Source organism: Balaenoptera borealis (assembly GCF_965194805.1).
Source record: "Balaenoptera borealis genome assembly, chromosome: 8".
Taxonomy (NCBI): Eukaryota; Metazoa; Chordata; class Mammalia; order Artiodactyla; family Balaenopteridae; genus Balaenoptera; species Balaenoptera borealis.
Genome location: NC_138865.1, coordinates 89147585 through 89163761, shown reverse-complemented (window position 1 = coordinate 89163761; position 16177 = coordinate 89147585). Strand labels below are relative to the sequence as shown.

Genomic DNA, 16177 nt, shown 5'->3' with positions numbered 1-16177 from the left:
GAACTATGCTGGACACTTTACCTTCCTTACTTCATATCACCCCCATAACCACCCTGAAATGAGTGTTATCATCACCGTAGGACAGATGAGAAAACTGAGGCCCAGAAAGGTTAAGGAACCTCTGAGTGGGAGATCAGAGCCCGATTGTCTTCTGTTGCCAAGAAGCATGTGGTGTTTCAGAGGTGTCACCCGCAGTGACAATTTTTTTTTTTCTGGGAAGGAGAGAGTTGCCAAGCCTCCCATGACCTTCCCGCATCCTACACCCAGTGCCACCATGCGGGCACAGGGCCTTGCCAACTAACCCTTGTGCTTCTCAGGCCGCCACCAAGCAAGCGATGCTATACTGGCTGCAGCAGCTGCAGATGAAGCGCTGGGAGTTCCACAACAGCCCGCCTGCACCTCCCGCCGTCCCTGACGCTGCCCTGGCTGGGAATGGGCCCGCCCTGCGCCTCAAGCTAGGTACCCAACGGGCTTGCCTCCTGCCCACACACCCAGGGCTCTTGGTGACCAAGCCTTTACCCTCCTTTTGGGAGTGAGTGGGAGGACCCCTCTGCTAAAGAAGCAGAGAGCCAGGGATGTGACTCAGGATGAGCTAGGGCAACAGTATAGCATCAAGGGCAAGAATATGGGCTCTGAGGCCAGGCTGGCTGGGCTCAGATCCTAATCCTGTGCAGTCTTAGGCAAGTTGCTTAACCTTTCTGAGCTTCAGTTTCCTTTCCTGTAAAATGAGGTTTATAAAGAATACCTACTCCTTAGGGTTATTATGAGGATTAAATGAATCCTTACACCTTAAAGGGTTGGAACAATGCCTGCACATTGTCAGAGCTCAGTAGATGTCAGTTGCTTTTACGATGATGACAATTACGGGAAGATCTCAAGAAATGAAACTTTCACAGAGTTGCTGTGAGGAAGGTTAATGAGAAAATGCAGTTATTGTTGTTGCTTCTTACATAAATGCTTTTGTGCTGTGAGTTGGGTAGATCCGTGATCTTATCCCCAGTGTTGCCGTGGGCAGAAGCTTCACCCCCTCCAGGTGGCCCACATGATCCCAAATCCTAAAACATCCCAGCATGGAGGAGTCCGGGAGCTCATACCCTCCTACCCCCATGCTGCAGCCAGCACTGTGACCAGCAGGTTTCACAGTTGAGACAGACCACCCACCGAGCTGCAGTGTGTCTAACATGCCTCACCCTCAGTTGACAGGGAAGCCCAATGGGCAAGGGCAGGACCTGCGGCTGGGCACCTCCTAGACCCTGCTACCCGGATGCTTTACAGACTGAGCTCATCTGCCCTTACCCTTCTCCCCACTTTTCCTTCCCTCAGTAAATGGGCTTCATTTACCTAGTTGCCCCTTCCTGGATCTCAGATAGCCGGTCCAGTCACCTGGGCTGGCCATGTCTACCCTCTGGCCTACACGTCAGATCTAGGCCCTCACTGCTATTGCCTTGGGTCAGGCCTCAACTCTTAGCTAGAAAACCACAGTAGTCTCCCCTCCAGTGTCCCCATGTCCCAGCCTGCCACCTCAGACCCAACCTCTTCACTGCAGCCTGAGCGAGCTTTCTCAAATGAGCGCCTGAGCCCCACCCCGCTTCCGTGGCCGCCCTCTATGTCCCAGGCCCAGTCCCAGCTTTTTAGCACCAGACCCAGGCCTCATCCTTCCTCGTCTCATCTCTGCCTGCTCCCCCAGTGCCCGCCTCGTGCTGTGCACTTCAGCAGCACCAGAGGCGTCCCTGCCCCCTCTTCTCTGCCTGGCGAATTCCTGCTTACTCTCTATGGCCAAGCTCCACTGCCACCTCCTCCTTTTGCCAGCCTCCTCTTGGAACCCTTCCGGGACTTTGCCTGCTGGACTCTCTGTGAGCCCTCAACACTTTTTGCGGATGGTTACCTTGTGTTCTAATCACAGCGTCCTTGTCAGTCTCTGCCCCCTAGCCCTCAAGGGTGGGGGCCATGTCTTTGTCACCTGCGTCCCAAGTATCTGGTACCCTGCCAGGCACATTGGATATTTGTTGAGTGAATGTGTGAGCGAATACATTGAATTTTATCATTAATGAGGAAAGGAATGTAAAGCCCTGAGCAGAATGCCGGGTACATAGTGAGTGTTCAATGTGTGGGAACTGTCCTGATAATACAGTTATTATATGTGTACCTGCACACTGTTAACTGTCATAGTAAATGCTCCTTTTTATGGTTTATGATACTCATCTGTAATTTTCCCAGAGAACCTTCTAGGTGTTTTATGCTTGTAAGGGCTTTCTTTGGGGAAGGGTTTGTTTGCTTTTGCTTCTGCACTTCTACTCACCCTCCACTCCCATCTGCGGGAGAGCCAACAGCCCTGGCTGTGCGGGAAACTGCAGCCTGAGCTGACACAGTTGCCGGCTCCGCCTCAGTCTAGAAGCAACAAGAAACCCTCCCGAAGACAGAATTCCTGAGTGTCCTGAAATCAGAAGAACCAGGTTATCAGAAGAATGGCTTTGGTTCAGCACACTCAGCGGGCCTCTTCTGGGCCAGCCCCTGCTGTGGGCATGGTTGCCATAATGACCAGGCGCCAGTCTCCTGAGGACGCTGCGGGGAGACACAGGAAGCCGCGGTGTAGGCTTCTCCTCTGAAGCCCTTCTCGTCCCGCAGCAAGCCACACCCTCCTGGACCCAGGGCCCCTGCGAAACCTTCCCCAGAAAGACATTCCTGGAGCCCTGAGCAAGCTGGCAGGCCCTGGATTAGCTGTCTGGAGACGGCTGCCCCACCTCTCCAGTCTCCACCCTGTCTAGTCTTTCTAAGTGCAGTGACCCGACCCCAGCATGGATGATTTTCCTTTTCTTTGTTCCCCAGAGCAAGAGGAGGCGGAGCTAGAGGAGTTCCTGTGTCCCGTGAAAACGCCTCCTGGGCTTGTGGGCATGGCAGCTGCCTTGCAGCCGGCCCCTGCTATGCCCTTGGCCCTTCAGAATATCTCCCTCAAGCACCTGGGAACTGAAATACAGTAAGTGCAGTGGAGCTCAGGGGCCTGCCAGGCTGCAGGCAGCACCTTCTTTGGAGCTTACAGTGATCTGGTGTGACTCCCCTGCAGGGAGGTGGACTTGGGTTCGGGGTTAGGGGCTTTATTTTCAATTCATTACATCATTACTTTAAAATACTACATTTGTTCTGATTTTTAAAGTCGTACACCTTCTTTGTAGCAAGTTAGAAACATCTAGAAAGATATAAATTTAAAATTACCCATAGTCCTTTCACCCAGACAAGCGTTCTTAGCATCACTTTCTTCACATTTTCTATATACATATATGCATAATTGAGATCATATTCAATGTAATGGAGTGATGGCTTCACAAATGTCTACATATGTCAAATGCATCAGATTATTCACTTCTCACATGTGTAATTTACTGTACGTCGATTACATCTTAGCTTCTTTTTCATCTAATAATGTGTGATATATAATGTGTGGAAATTTATATTTCCCACTGGCAGGCTTTGTTTTAAATAGTTCATAAGAAGATAGCACTATGGCCTGAGCTTTGGGGCCAAACTGCCTGCGTTTGTATCCTGGCTCCACCAGTCATGGGCTGTTCCACCCTTGGCAAGTTGTTTGATTTCTCTGTGCTTCACTTAAATTATTCGTACATGTAAATACAACAGTATTTGCCTTACAAGATTAGTGTGTGTGTGTTTGCGGTGGGGCGGGGGGGGGGGGGGGGGGGGGGGGGGGGGAGGCGTTATAAATGGGTTAATACATGTAAACTGCTTTAGAACTGTGCTTGGGGATCAGTAAGCACTTAAATATTATTCTGCTGCTATTATTGTTGCTCTAATTGAAGGGATGGAAGCTTTTGGGAATTCAGACTGTACCTAACACTGATCCTGTTTGGGTGCTTATTTTCTGTGTGGACTTCAGACAAACTGGGAACTCTTAGAAAGCAGAATAGATTGTTCCCTGGACTTAGATTAGAGACCCCGCCTCTGTGTGACTCAAGCATAGCATTTCTCTCTGTTGACTTCAGTGTTTGAATTTGCTTGGGTAACTAGCAGGAGAGTGATGCCGTTCTCAGGAGAGAAACAGGTTTTAGGGAAAATATGATGAGTGTCCTTTAGGGTCTACTGGCTAGAGATGGAACTACCCCACAGACATTTGGATGGAAAGGCCTAGAACTCAGGAGAGAGATCTGAGCCGGAGAGAGAGACTTGGGGGGTATGGGACGTGGTTGAGCCCCCCAGGATGAGAGGACAAGGATGGCGGCGCCCTGCAGGGGATCTTCCCTTGGGAGGAGCTGGAGGGGACTGGGTACATGGGGAGCCTGCTGTGGGAGAGGGGACCTGAGAAGCCCAGCCACCCAGCCAGTGTGTGTCCAGGGTGGTCTCACCAAGATTAAGCCAGGTTCGTGCCTAATGATGGCCACCCAACAACAGAAGCAGAACCGAGAACCTGCAGAGACCGAGAAAGGAAGTTTTCGAGGATCAGTCAGTTACGTGTCATAACCCACAGAAAATGTGAGACGGTTTTGCAAGTGCCCTGGCTTGCTGACAGCCCCGGAAAGACCAGGGTTGCCCTATGTCTCATGCACCCCCTTTCCCTGGCGGAATTTGGTGCTTGCTCTTGGGTCTGCCATGAGCCCAGGTCATACTCGAGGAAGGACACTGTGCTAGGTGCCTTACACTCTCAGCAAGATGTCTGGACAAACCTGTGAAGTGGTATCTAATGGTTAAGTTCTCAGACCATGGATTAGACATCCAGGTCTATTGCTCAGCCCCACCATTTGCTCGTTCTGTGGCTTTGGTTACCTATCCTTTCCAAATCAAAGTTCTCACTGTGCAGTGGAGGTTATAATAGTGCTTACTTCATTGGGCTGTTGTGAGGAGTAAAAGAGTTAAATGCATGTGGGTGAAGATTAGATTAGTTGAATTCCTAGGGTTTATCTTAGACCTGGCCCATGCAAGGGCCCAGTCATTGTTTGTTGTGGATATGTTCCTCATCCCATTGCAGATGGGAAAATCCAGGCTCAGAGAGGATAAATGTCCTGCCCAAGGTTATCTGTCTTTCCAGAACAAGTCCTTATGACCACTACTCCCATGCTGGCCACGCCTTTAAGACCTAGAGCTAAACCTACACAGAAAATGATCCATGAACTGCTCCAAGCAAAGTCAATACGTTTATGAAATGGAGATGCCTCTTCCAAGCACAGTAGTTTGGCTGGGTAATGGCCACCTGGGCTGTGACAGTAGTTAGTGAGCTGCCCATCCTCAGAGGGGACGTGTGCTAGGGCTTATAATGATCTTTGCTGCCCTGAAGTTGGGGTTTCTATGCCTTCCCACACCCCAGGACTGACTGCTTGTGAGGCCCTGGACATATTGGGGAGGCTGCAGCCCCTGGACAAGGGGAAGTATGGGCAGCAATGATGGTCACCCCACCCAGCCAGTGCCCCTGGCTATAGGGATGTGCCCCAGGATCCTTGCCAAATCATGTGGCTTATGGTGTGTGAGATCCATGTAATGGGGCTCAGCACAAGACCCAGCACAGAGTGATACTCAGTAAATAGTGCCTCTCATGGTCATCATTCATATTAATATGACCACCACCCTTTTATTTTTAGATGGGTAAAGTAAGAACTAAGAAGAGGAAATGACTAGCCCAAGGAGTCAGGGCTCCTTATTCAAGGTCAGGTGTTAGGAGTGCTGAGTTCTAATTTCTTCTCTGTTCTAAGTTTAATTGATTAATTTTACCTTCCATCAGTCATCTGTACTCTCCATTAAAGTACAATCTCACTCTTTTCCTATTCGGGACCCAACTATACCAAAAAACTGCATTTTGTTTTAAAAACAAGCTTAAGATCAAATGATAGTTCTTTGAAAAGATTAACAAAGTTGACAAACATTTATCTAGAAAGACCAGGAAAAGAAAGCAGACTCAAATGACTGAAGTCAGGAACAAGAGAGGGGACATTACTACCAATTTTACAGAAATAAAAAGGTTTATAAGGGAATACCATGAACAATTCTACGCTAATAAATTAGATAACTTAGATGAAATGGACAAATTCCTAGAAAGACGAATTACTGAAACTGACTCAAGAAGAAATAGAAAATCTAAATAGACCTGTAGCAAGTAAAGAGATTGAATTAGTTATCAAAAACTTACACCCCACCCCACCTACACACACACATGCACACACACAAAAACCTAGGACTGGATAACTTCACTGGTGAAGTCTACCAAACATTAAAGAAGAATTAATACCAACTCTTCACAAACTTTACCACCACCCCCCCCCAAAAAAAGAGGAAAGAGCATTTCCCAATTCATTCTATAAGGCCAATATTATCCTAATAACCAAACCCACACAAAGGTAATGTTTTGAACACCCAGAGCCTTCACCTAGACTCTCCTTATATTAATTTTGCCAGCAGGCTTCTTTTTCTAACTTCACAGAGGGCGTGGACCTTCATGAATCTCAGCTTTATGTAAGAATTTCAGTTTTAACTTCATACTTTGCATGGGTCCAAAACCTTGTTTTCTTTCCTCCTTTGCAACCAAGGCTCTAGGTTTCTGGTATCAACAGTTTATTTCTGATCACAAGAAAAAATAAATGTAACTATGTGTGGTGATAGGTGTTAGCTAGACTTACTGTGGTGATCCTTTTGCAATAAGTATATGTATTAAATCAATATGTTGTACACTTGAAACTAATATAATGTTACATGTCAATTATATCTCAAATTTAAAAAAAGCAGTTGATCCCTGGACAAACTCATGTCCTAGCCAACTTTCATAATAATAATGCTGCAAACAAACACTTCAAAATTCAGTGTCATGTAATAATAAACATTCATTTCCTGCACATCTGGGTTCACGTGATACAGGCTAGGTTCACCTGGTCTTGGCTCCAAGCTGTTGATAAGATGTAGGTTTCCTCCACATATTTCTCACGTTCCATGGACCAGCAGCTATGAGGCATGTTCTTCAAGAGGGCAAGCCCTACGTGCAAGCACATTTTAAGCCTATATTTACATTATATCTGCCAACATCCCTTTGGCCAAAGCAAGTCACATGGCTGTGCCCAAAATCAAAAGGAGGAGGGGGCCGTACTCTGCTCCTGTGGAGGTGGAGGGGAAGGGGTAAATATTTGCTGAAAAGTAATTTAATCTATATATTCATCTTCCTCTTTACTTCCCACTTGAGTTTCAACTCCTTTTTTGTGTTTAGTCCCTAGGGATTTTCCCTTCCTTTTCTGAGAATTCAGCTAAATATTTTTGAAATATGTTTTGCATTTATTTAGCATCTAGGTGCTTGTGGAACAAGGGTTTTTCAGAGTATTTTGTCTACCATATTGCTAGACGTATACATCACACGGAGGGATGATAGAGCAAAGCCAGGACTCCATCACAAGTCTACAGACTTTTTCATCCTTTTGTTTTCTGGCCACGCTATTGCTGCCCTTTAGGTAATTGACCTCCTCCTGCAGTGTTTTTCAAACTGTTGACCAGTAAGAAATACATCTTATTATATGGCTCAATACACATATATGTAATTCACAAAATTTTAATCCTTTGTAAGTGGGGCACATTCTGATATTTTCCATTCCATTTTTTTAAAATGCTGGTCGTGATACTAAACTGATTTTACAGTCTACCAATGGCTCACATCCTGCAGTTTGAAAAACACTGACCTAGTGAACTCTTTAGTCATTTTTTCTTCCTTGTTATTAGTTTTGGAATATGTCTACTTTTATACCTTTGCAAAGGGAAGATAAACTCAATTGAACTGCCTCTTCATCCAACTCATGAACTTCTCTGTGGTCTGTGGTGCCAGGCCAGCCTTTGGTGCTACCTAGTTCCTTCCTGCAAAACAAACATGTATTGAGTCTGTACTCTGGGCACATGTGACCCAGTGCCAGGTGCCAGTAGGCATGCAGGTAGGTTAGTGCCCAGTTTTTGAAGAAAAGACACCACTACTCAGTCTAGACAAGTACTTGGTCAAAGAGTGACCCATGCATGAAGTGCAATAAGCTCCTTGGAGGCTGTGAGGTGATCAGTGAAGGCTACAGAGAGAACAGGTCTGAGCAGGGAAAGAAAGCAAGGGGAGCAAGAGGCCAGGAGGTGTTTGGAACTTTTCTCAGCAAAGTAGGGAGCCACTGGTGATTTTTAAGCCAGGTAGTTATAAGACCAGGTGAAGGTTTCGGGAAAGTTAGTTTGGCAAATCCATTTCAGTGAACAAAGCAGACAAATGCCCCTGCCCTCATGGAGCTTATGTTCCAGCAGTGGGGTTGGAGGCAGAGGAGTCAAGCTTGTATTGTTTACAAGGAATACTGCATATGGAAGGTGATATCCATGATGAAAAATGGAAAGGAGAAGGGTAAGGGTGATGGGAGAGGTTCAGATGGGTTGCCTCCTGCAGGGTGCCTGCAGTCAGGCAGACTGATCAAGTCATGACTGGGGTGGAGATGCGGCCTGAGCGCCAGCAGTGGCAGCGGGAAGGGTAGTGGGCAAGATAGCAGGGCTGTCAGCCCCATGATCCTCTATTTTCCTTTCAGAAACACGATGTACAACATCCGGGGCAACAAGCAGACCCAAGGAACAGGCCACAGACCCCCAGGAGAAGATTCTCCACCGAGCGAGGAGCCCCAGAGGGAGGAGCAGCCCTCGCCTGCTGACCTCAGCGCCCCGGGTGAGCCTCTGCCTCGTCTGAGCTGCCTTCAGAGACTGAGTGGGTGCCCTCTCTCCTCCCCATGAACAAACATCCGTGCTTTTGTGCGTCAGAGATGGAACTCTCCAGGTCACTCCTCCTGGGCTTCCATGGGTCTGGTAGTAATGATTCATTCTTTCTTTCTTTCACTCTTTCTTTCTCTCTTTCTTTCTTTCCTCCCTCCCTCCTTTCTTTCTTTCTTTCCTTTTCTTTTTTTTTTTTTAACTTGTGGTAAAAATACATAACAAAATTTACCACTTTAACCAATTTTAAGTGTATAATTCAGTGGCATTAGGTACATTCACGTTCTTGTGCAACCATCACTACCATCCATTTCCAGAATGCTTTTCATCTTCCCAAACTGAAACACCAAGCAATGATTCTTGAAGTAATAAGGGAAAATATCTGTCGCTTTTTCTTTCTTCCTTTTTTTTTTTTTAATTTATAAGGAAAGGATATAAAAATGCTTTTCTGGGATGATTAAAACCAGATCTACATGAAGAAGCAGAACAAATGACCTCAAGGTATTCATCCCCTCTGTGACATGGCACTTTATTTCTTTACAAAATATTAGTGACCCATACCATCGGGGGGGGGGGGGGTTGGCAGCTTTGAAATTAGCATAAATGCCCTTAAAACATGTTTTAACTATGTAGAAGCAGTTGGGAGAAAACTGGCTAAGGCAGCACTGAGGGGTCTTATGGTAGAGAGGACCCCTGGGCTGCATAGAAATTACTCTAGAAAAAGCACCACTTTGGAGCAGTGCCTGATGAGGCCCCACAGATCACGAGGAACAGCTCAAGAGAAGATCAGTACTGTATCTAATCAATAGTAATAATAGAACTAGCACTTACATGTAGCAGGTACTTTGTGCCAGGGCTACTCTAAGCCTTTTTTTTTTTGGTAGCAGTTTCATTCTGCTATAGTTCACATACCATACAATTCACTCCTTTGAAACATACAATTCAGTGGCTTTCAGTATCTTCACAGAGTTGTGCAACCATCACCATAATCAAATTTAAAACATTTTTATTACCCCCAGAAGAAACCCCGTACCCCTCAGCCATCAGTCCCAGTCTCCACCTCCCTTCAGCTCTAGGCAACCACTAATCTACTTTCTGCCTCTGTAGATTTGCCTGTTCTGGACATTGCATATAAATGGAATCTACAATATGTAGTCCTCTGTGATTGGCGTCTTTTACTCAGCAGAATCTTTTCAAGTTTCATCCACATGCACGAAGCGCTTTACATGCATTAACCTGTTTAGTCTTTACAACAACCTGAGCGGTAAATACTGTTCTCCTCATTTAATAACTGAGGGAACTGGGAACGGATGTGAGGAATGACTCACTCACAGCTGCACAGTGAGTAACAGAATAGGATTCAGACCAAACAGTCTGGCCCCATATTCCTGCCTGAAGCCTCTTTTCTGAGTCAGTGACTTTGCAAACTACCTCTTTATTGCCATGAAACCGTGTCCCCATAAACAAAATCTGATACACAAAGCAAATAAAAGCAGAGTTGAGGCAGGGTTGGGAGTCTAGGCTCCCCCTCAGCCCCTCCCGCCCCACCCTCTTCCCTTCCCAGCCAGCCCTTGAGGCGATCCCACGAAATCCTAGGGCGCTGATTGAAAACCACTGTCTTAGGCCTCCGTTTTTCCCAACTGCAAGATGGGCACAGTGATCCTACCCTGCCTGCCCTCAGGGTTGGTGGACAGTAGCGTGCAGGGCTCCAGGGAGCCTCCTTGCTCTCTTAGATCCCGTGGCAGGAAAGGGAAAGAAGCATTGCATTCCTCTGAGCTCTGCAGGCTGCTTCGTACCTGGCTCAACCAGATTTCTTTTAAGCCTGAAACAAGACCGTTCTGTTCTTGTACTCAGCAAGGCCAAGGAGTTTCTGGTTCCTGTCACCTACTAGAGCAGTTTTTTATCTGCTCAAGACTATTTGGTTGGCCCTTGGCCTGGTCCCCAGAAGAAAGTTGCTAAGTCATTCAGCTTGTCCTGCAAGCCCTGTCCCCTCCCCTGGGATCTCATACCACATCCTTATTTTTAACATCATAGTCCCAAAAGAACTGGGTGTGACTTACTACAATGTATATCAGGGGGAAGATAAATGAGTAATTTGAGTTAGGAAATTTAGATAGGCTCAAGAAAAAATCCTGCAGTGTACCAAAGGTGGGCAGCAAACGTGGCTCTGAGCTTCTCAGCAGCCAAGGCAAAGAGGGAAAGGCAAGTGGTTAGGTTATTTCCAGTGTCCGTAAGACTATAAACACATATTTTCTTGAAAGAAGCAAAGCTGGCCCTGAGAGCTGAGAAGAATTTATATTGGGGCCTCATAACGGACATAATGTGTATGTGCCCTGTGATCAAAATTCTCAGAGTCTCTTGACCATATAATGAGGCCATTACATGTCCCTTGATGCAGGCTGATGGCAGAGCCCTAAAGCACAGGCTGAGGGTAGGGCAGGACAAGGCGGTCTGGGTGAGTGATTCTCTAACATTGGATTTAAGAATAAAATTTAGGGACTTCCCTGGTGGCCCAGTGGTTAAGAATCTGCCTGCCAATGCAGGGGACACGGGTTCAAGCCCTGGTCCGGAGCCCATGCTGTGGAGCAACTAAGCCCGTGCGCCACAACCACTGAGCCTGCGCTCTAGAGCCCGCGAGCCACAACTACTGAGCCTGCATGCCACAACTACTGAAGCCTGCGCGCCTAGAGCCTGTGCTCCACAACAAGAGAAGCCACCGCAGTGAGAAGCCCGTGCACCACAACGAAGAGTAGCCACCGCTCGCCACAACTAGAGGAAGCCCATGCGCAGCAACGAAGACCCAATGCAGCCAAAAATCAATAAATAAATAAATTTATTTTTAAAAAAAAAAGAAAATTTAGCACCAGTCAGCAAACATTTTCTGTAAAGGGCCAGACAGTAAATATTTGAGGCATTGTGGGCCATACAGTCTCTGTTGCAAGCACTCAACTCTGCCTTTGCAGAGTGAAAGCAGTACAGACAATGCACAAATAAATGGGCATGGCTGTATTCCAATAAAACTTTAATTACAAAAGCAGGCCGCCCGAGTTGGCCTGTGGGCCATTGGTTGCTGACCCAGGCTCTACTGGAAATAAAAGGATACAGCCTTGAGACATTCAGCTGTGGGAGATATGTCTCCTAATTTAGCTTGTAATTAGAATCAAATGAGAGTTTACGTTACTCACTGGGGCAAGAATGCAGAGTACAGATATTTTGTGCTCCTATCAATGGACAGATCTGTGTGCTTTGAAAATCGCCCAGAGCCTGGAGGTGAGATCCCGAAATAAGAAAAAATACATCCTGCCTGGGCCCGTGCCTGAGAAGATGGCCACCTGGCAAACACTAGCAGGGTAGTAGGAGGTAACCCGTGCAGGTTGAGATTGGAGAGTAGGGAACAGAGAGTAGAGGATGGGCTGGATGACCCGGCACAGTGTAAACAATGTTTGTATAGTCCAGTGGTTCTCAGAGTATGATCCCTGCACAAGCTGTATCAGCATCACCTAGGAACATTAAAAAATACAAATTCTCAAGCTGCGCCCCAGGCCTATTGAATGGAAAGCTCTGGGAGTAGGGTCCCCAAACTGCATTTTTTAAAAATATTTTTTTAAATAAATTTATGTATTTATTTATTTATTTTATTTTTGGCTGCGTTGGGTCTTCATTGCTGCACGCGGGCTTTCTCTAGTTGCGGCGAACAGGGGCTACTCTTCATTGCGGTGCGAGGGCTTCTCATTGCGGTGGCTTCTCTTGTTGCGGAGCATGGGCTCTAGGTGTGTGGGCTTCGGTAGTTGTGGCACGCAGGCTCAGTAGTTGTGGTGCATGGGCTTAGTTGCTCCGCGGCATGTGGGATCTTCCTGGACCAGGGCTCGAACCCGTGTCCCCTGCATTGGCAGGTGGATTCTTAACCACTGCGCTACCAGGGAAGTCCCCCCAATCTGCATTTTACCAGGCCTTCCAGGTGCTTCTGCAGCAAGCCCAAGTTTGAGAACTACTGAAGCCGCTGATCACAACCTCTGTGTTCCTCCTCTTGAGCAGGGAAAGATCCAGCAGATTCTCTGAAGCCTACACCCAAGTCCTCTCTGACCGCCAATCTCATTCAGAAAGCCAAGCGCCAGAGCAACACCTTCCCGCTCTTCACCGAAGGACTCACTCGGAACCGAACCGCCCAGGAGAAAGTGCTGGCCTTGGAGCAGCAGGTTCTGATGCTCACCAAGGAGCTAAAGGCTCAGAAGGTGAGCTCTGGCCCCAGAGAGGCCCCAGGCTCCAGTGGACCCCTCTGGGCCTGGAGCCCCTGGTCAAGCTAGATGTGATGCATTAGCCAGCCTGTGGTCCTTAACTGCCAAACTGCAGGTGGCTGGAAATTGCTGTGCTGTTGATCAGTCAGGGACATACTGTCACTCGAGCTAGGTGACAGAAGGCCACCGAGGGCAGGTCTCTCGGATCTCTCCTGGGAGACTGTGCATGATCTGACCCCACACCCAAAGACAGACAGTGTTTGGAGGAGGGTAATCTGCATGCAGGGTCCTGGGAGGGGCCACCGAAGGAACTGGGGGATCTTTGACCTGGCAGCTGGTAACTGGGTGCAGGACAGAGAAACCAGGCTGAGCCAGGCCCAACAGAAGACAGTGACAGGGGGGAAGATTTAGGCTTCATAAAGAGAGAAGTTAATTATAGCAGTTAAGAGAGAAAGAGCTACATGGTCATTGTAGGTAACAGATCACACACATACACAGATGTTAAAATCACTCAAAAATCCTACAACTCAGAGAGTAAATCAAGTTCACATCCAGGGGTGACCTCATGAAGTAGTAAGGGTCACATGGCAGGGAGGCAATGGGGGATGCAGCATGGGCAGTAGGCTCTCTTTAGCACAATGAAAGTGATTAAACCAGCACAGTTGTTACCGAAAATCCTGAGCGTGGTGCCTGTGGTACTCTAGTGATGGGCCCCACTGAGGGCCCAGGCTCCTTTTCCTCTGAGAGGAAGGCCTAAGCTCTCTTGCTTGAGCTTTGGCTACTCTGAATCTCTGTCTGCTTTATTTCTGTTCTTGCTCCTGGGGAGGTAAGGGGTATACTCTATTTACTTCTAAATATTCTCCCCTTTGTACATTTCTTCTTTTCCTTTCTGCTCTGTTTTTAGAGGACACAGTCCAGAAAAATGCTCTCCCTACCTAGTTTTGCCCCTTCTCTGCCTTTCTTGCCCCTAAACAGTTATCACAGGAACCAGCAGAGGCTTCATTCCTGGCAGCTCAGGGGTTACATTTAATGAAGCAGCTGGTGATTAGAGTCCTCGAAGGAGGAAGCTCAATCATTCATGTGTTCTCAATTCATTTGTTTATTCACGAAGCTTTTATTGAGGGCCTGTTACAGGCATGCAGTGTTCTAGGTGCTGGGGAACAAACAGTGAGAAAAGATACAGCCCTGCCCTTGCAGGCTTGTAGCACCCAAGTATATCCTTACAGCATGTGAAGTCTCCTCTGATGCCACTTAGCAGCCCAGCCGTCACTCTTTTCCTCCGTCACCTTTGCGTTCCTGTCATGAGGCTGCTGGCCGCTCCTGAGAGCTGAGCGCATTAAGCTGAGCTGTAGCAGCTTCCTGATCCCTGTATCAGTACAGCGTCAGTCCCAAACCCGACCTGGAAAGGAAGAGCAATGTAGAATGTAAACACCGCTTGTCGTTTCCATGCTTCTTCCCCTCCTTTCTAGGAAATGTGGGCAGCCTCCCGTGACTCGGCCTTTCCTTCTAAGGCATTAGGAATTGTCAAATGAAGTGGAGAGGCCCCGGGAGACCTAGATTTCATTCCGCTTTGCCCCTCATGGCTGTGCAGCTCTGGAGGACTCTCCGTTCTTCAGGAAATGAGGCAAGCTCTTGGAGATTAGTACGGGCTGCCCAGGATGTTGACAACTCCCCTACAGTCAGAGTGCAAATGTCAGGAGGAAGTTGTTCCAACATTAAAGAATCTGGACTTTTTTACAAATTCACTTTCCAGCAGACCTCAACCCTATCCTGGAGCAGATAGTGGGGAGGAGATCAAGTCTTGGGGTTTAGCTTCTGACTCACGAAATGAGTGGATGGTGTGCTCTCTGACCCATCTCCCAGATGGCCGCACCGCCCCAGCACACAGGATCTTAGTTCCCTGACCAGGGATCCAACCCACGCCCCCTGCGGTAGAAGCGCAGCGTTCTAACCACTGGACCTCCAGGGAATTCCCTCCTCCTCTTTATATGGACTTATAATCATGTTTTCTGAAGAGGCCTGTGTCCAGATTCATAAAGCTGCCCCAAACATGCAGGCTTTGATTATTTTGGCTGTGACTGTGGCATTCCCTGCTCTCCTTGTTGATTCCTTCCCGCTTTACAAGGAGTAAAAGCACCCCCCTCCCTCCCCTCCCCGAGGGGCTCTGGGAGATGTGCTTGCGGGGTATAGCAGTGATGGAAGGAGGCCGTCCTTACCTTTATTCCACATTTAGAAGGGGGACCCCAGCCAGACCAACTGTGGGGTTTCACGTTCAACCCAAATACCAAAACCAGTGAGGAGAAGGAGAAAAAGAGACTGACTCTTGACCTAGAGGTAAGACAGAGGAGTCTGGCACAATCTTGGGGTGCCCATTGGTACCCCAGGCACTCAGAAATGCTGGTCAAAGAGCAGCTCTCCATCTGAGACCTTTTAAGTGTAATACCTCAGCTGGGGAAACAGTCCCCTGGACTTCCTGGGCCCATGTCTACAAGATGCCCTCCTGTGTCTCTTCAGTGGGCAGGTGCCACCTTTTTGCCTCAGGCTGCAAGAGGACATGGGAACTGGGGGTCTCATCCTGGCTCAGCCAGCCAGGCAGACACTGCCAATAGCTTTAGCGATTTTTAAGAATTTGTATCTCAAACTCTGTTGGATGCTGTGGAGGGCACTGAGGTACACTGGGCCAAATCCCTGCCCTTGGGGACCTCACCATCCAGTGGGTGAGGAGAAGACGTGAGCACAAGTAACTGCTGGTATGAAGTGTGGCCCCAGTACTGTGCTGGCTGGTGCCTTCCACGCACTGTCTCTCCTCTTTACAGCAGTTATCCTCTCCTTTTCCTGACAGACTGAACTTCTGAGAGCTTCTGCATGCCCATGCCCTCCTGGGCGCTGAGTCAGGGTTCAGGCTCTGGTCTGTCTGCCTCCAGAGCTTCTGCCCTCTTCGCTGCACCACGTTCAAGGGGCTCAGAGAAGGTGGCTGACTTGTCCAAGGTCACGCAGCTGGAAGAGCCAGGACGTGGGCACTGGTCTCCTTCCCCAGGTCCAGGACTCCTCACAGCCCGGCCGTCTCCTCCATGCTCTCGCAGTGTAGCCCAGTATCAGACACAAGCACCGCGACTCCTCCTCAGAAAAAATGAATGCACTCCCTGTGATTCCAATACCCATTAAGCCATTATCCATCCCAGTCCCCTGCAGCGCTGGCCCCCCAAGAGATTTGGACTCTGGGAGACGGCACCAGATGGCAGCTTGGCCTG

General features: G+C 48.1%; 1 protein-coding gene across 6 annotated transcripts in view; it reads left to right on the top strand.

The window, feature by feature from the left end:
• The window catches only part of TBC1D2 (TBC1 domain family member 2), a gene marked incomplete at its 3' end in the record, with an annotated part of 41437 nt that overhangs the window by 3462 nt on the left and 21798 nt on the right, over positions 1-16177 (top strand). For 2 of the 6 annotated variants that reach the window (XM_082403882.1, XM_082403876.1), the window contains exons 2-5: positions 318-459; positions 2827-2974; positions 8517-8650; positions 12727-12923. In XM_082403882.1, the coding sequence (XP_082260008.1) occupies positions 318-459; positions 2827-2974; positions 8517-8650; positions 12727-12923 (621 nt within the window). Of the gene's footprint in view, positions 1-317; positions 460-2826; positions 2975-8516; positions 8690-12726; positions 12924-16177 lie in introns of all 6 variants that reach the window. The other 4 variants (XM_082403875.1, XM_082403877.1, XM_082403878.1 and 1 more) reach the window with 3 other exon arrangements.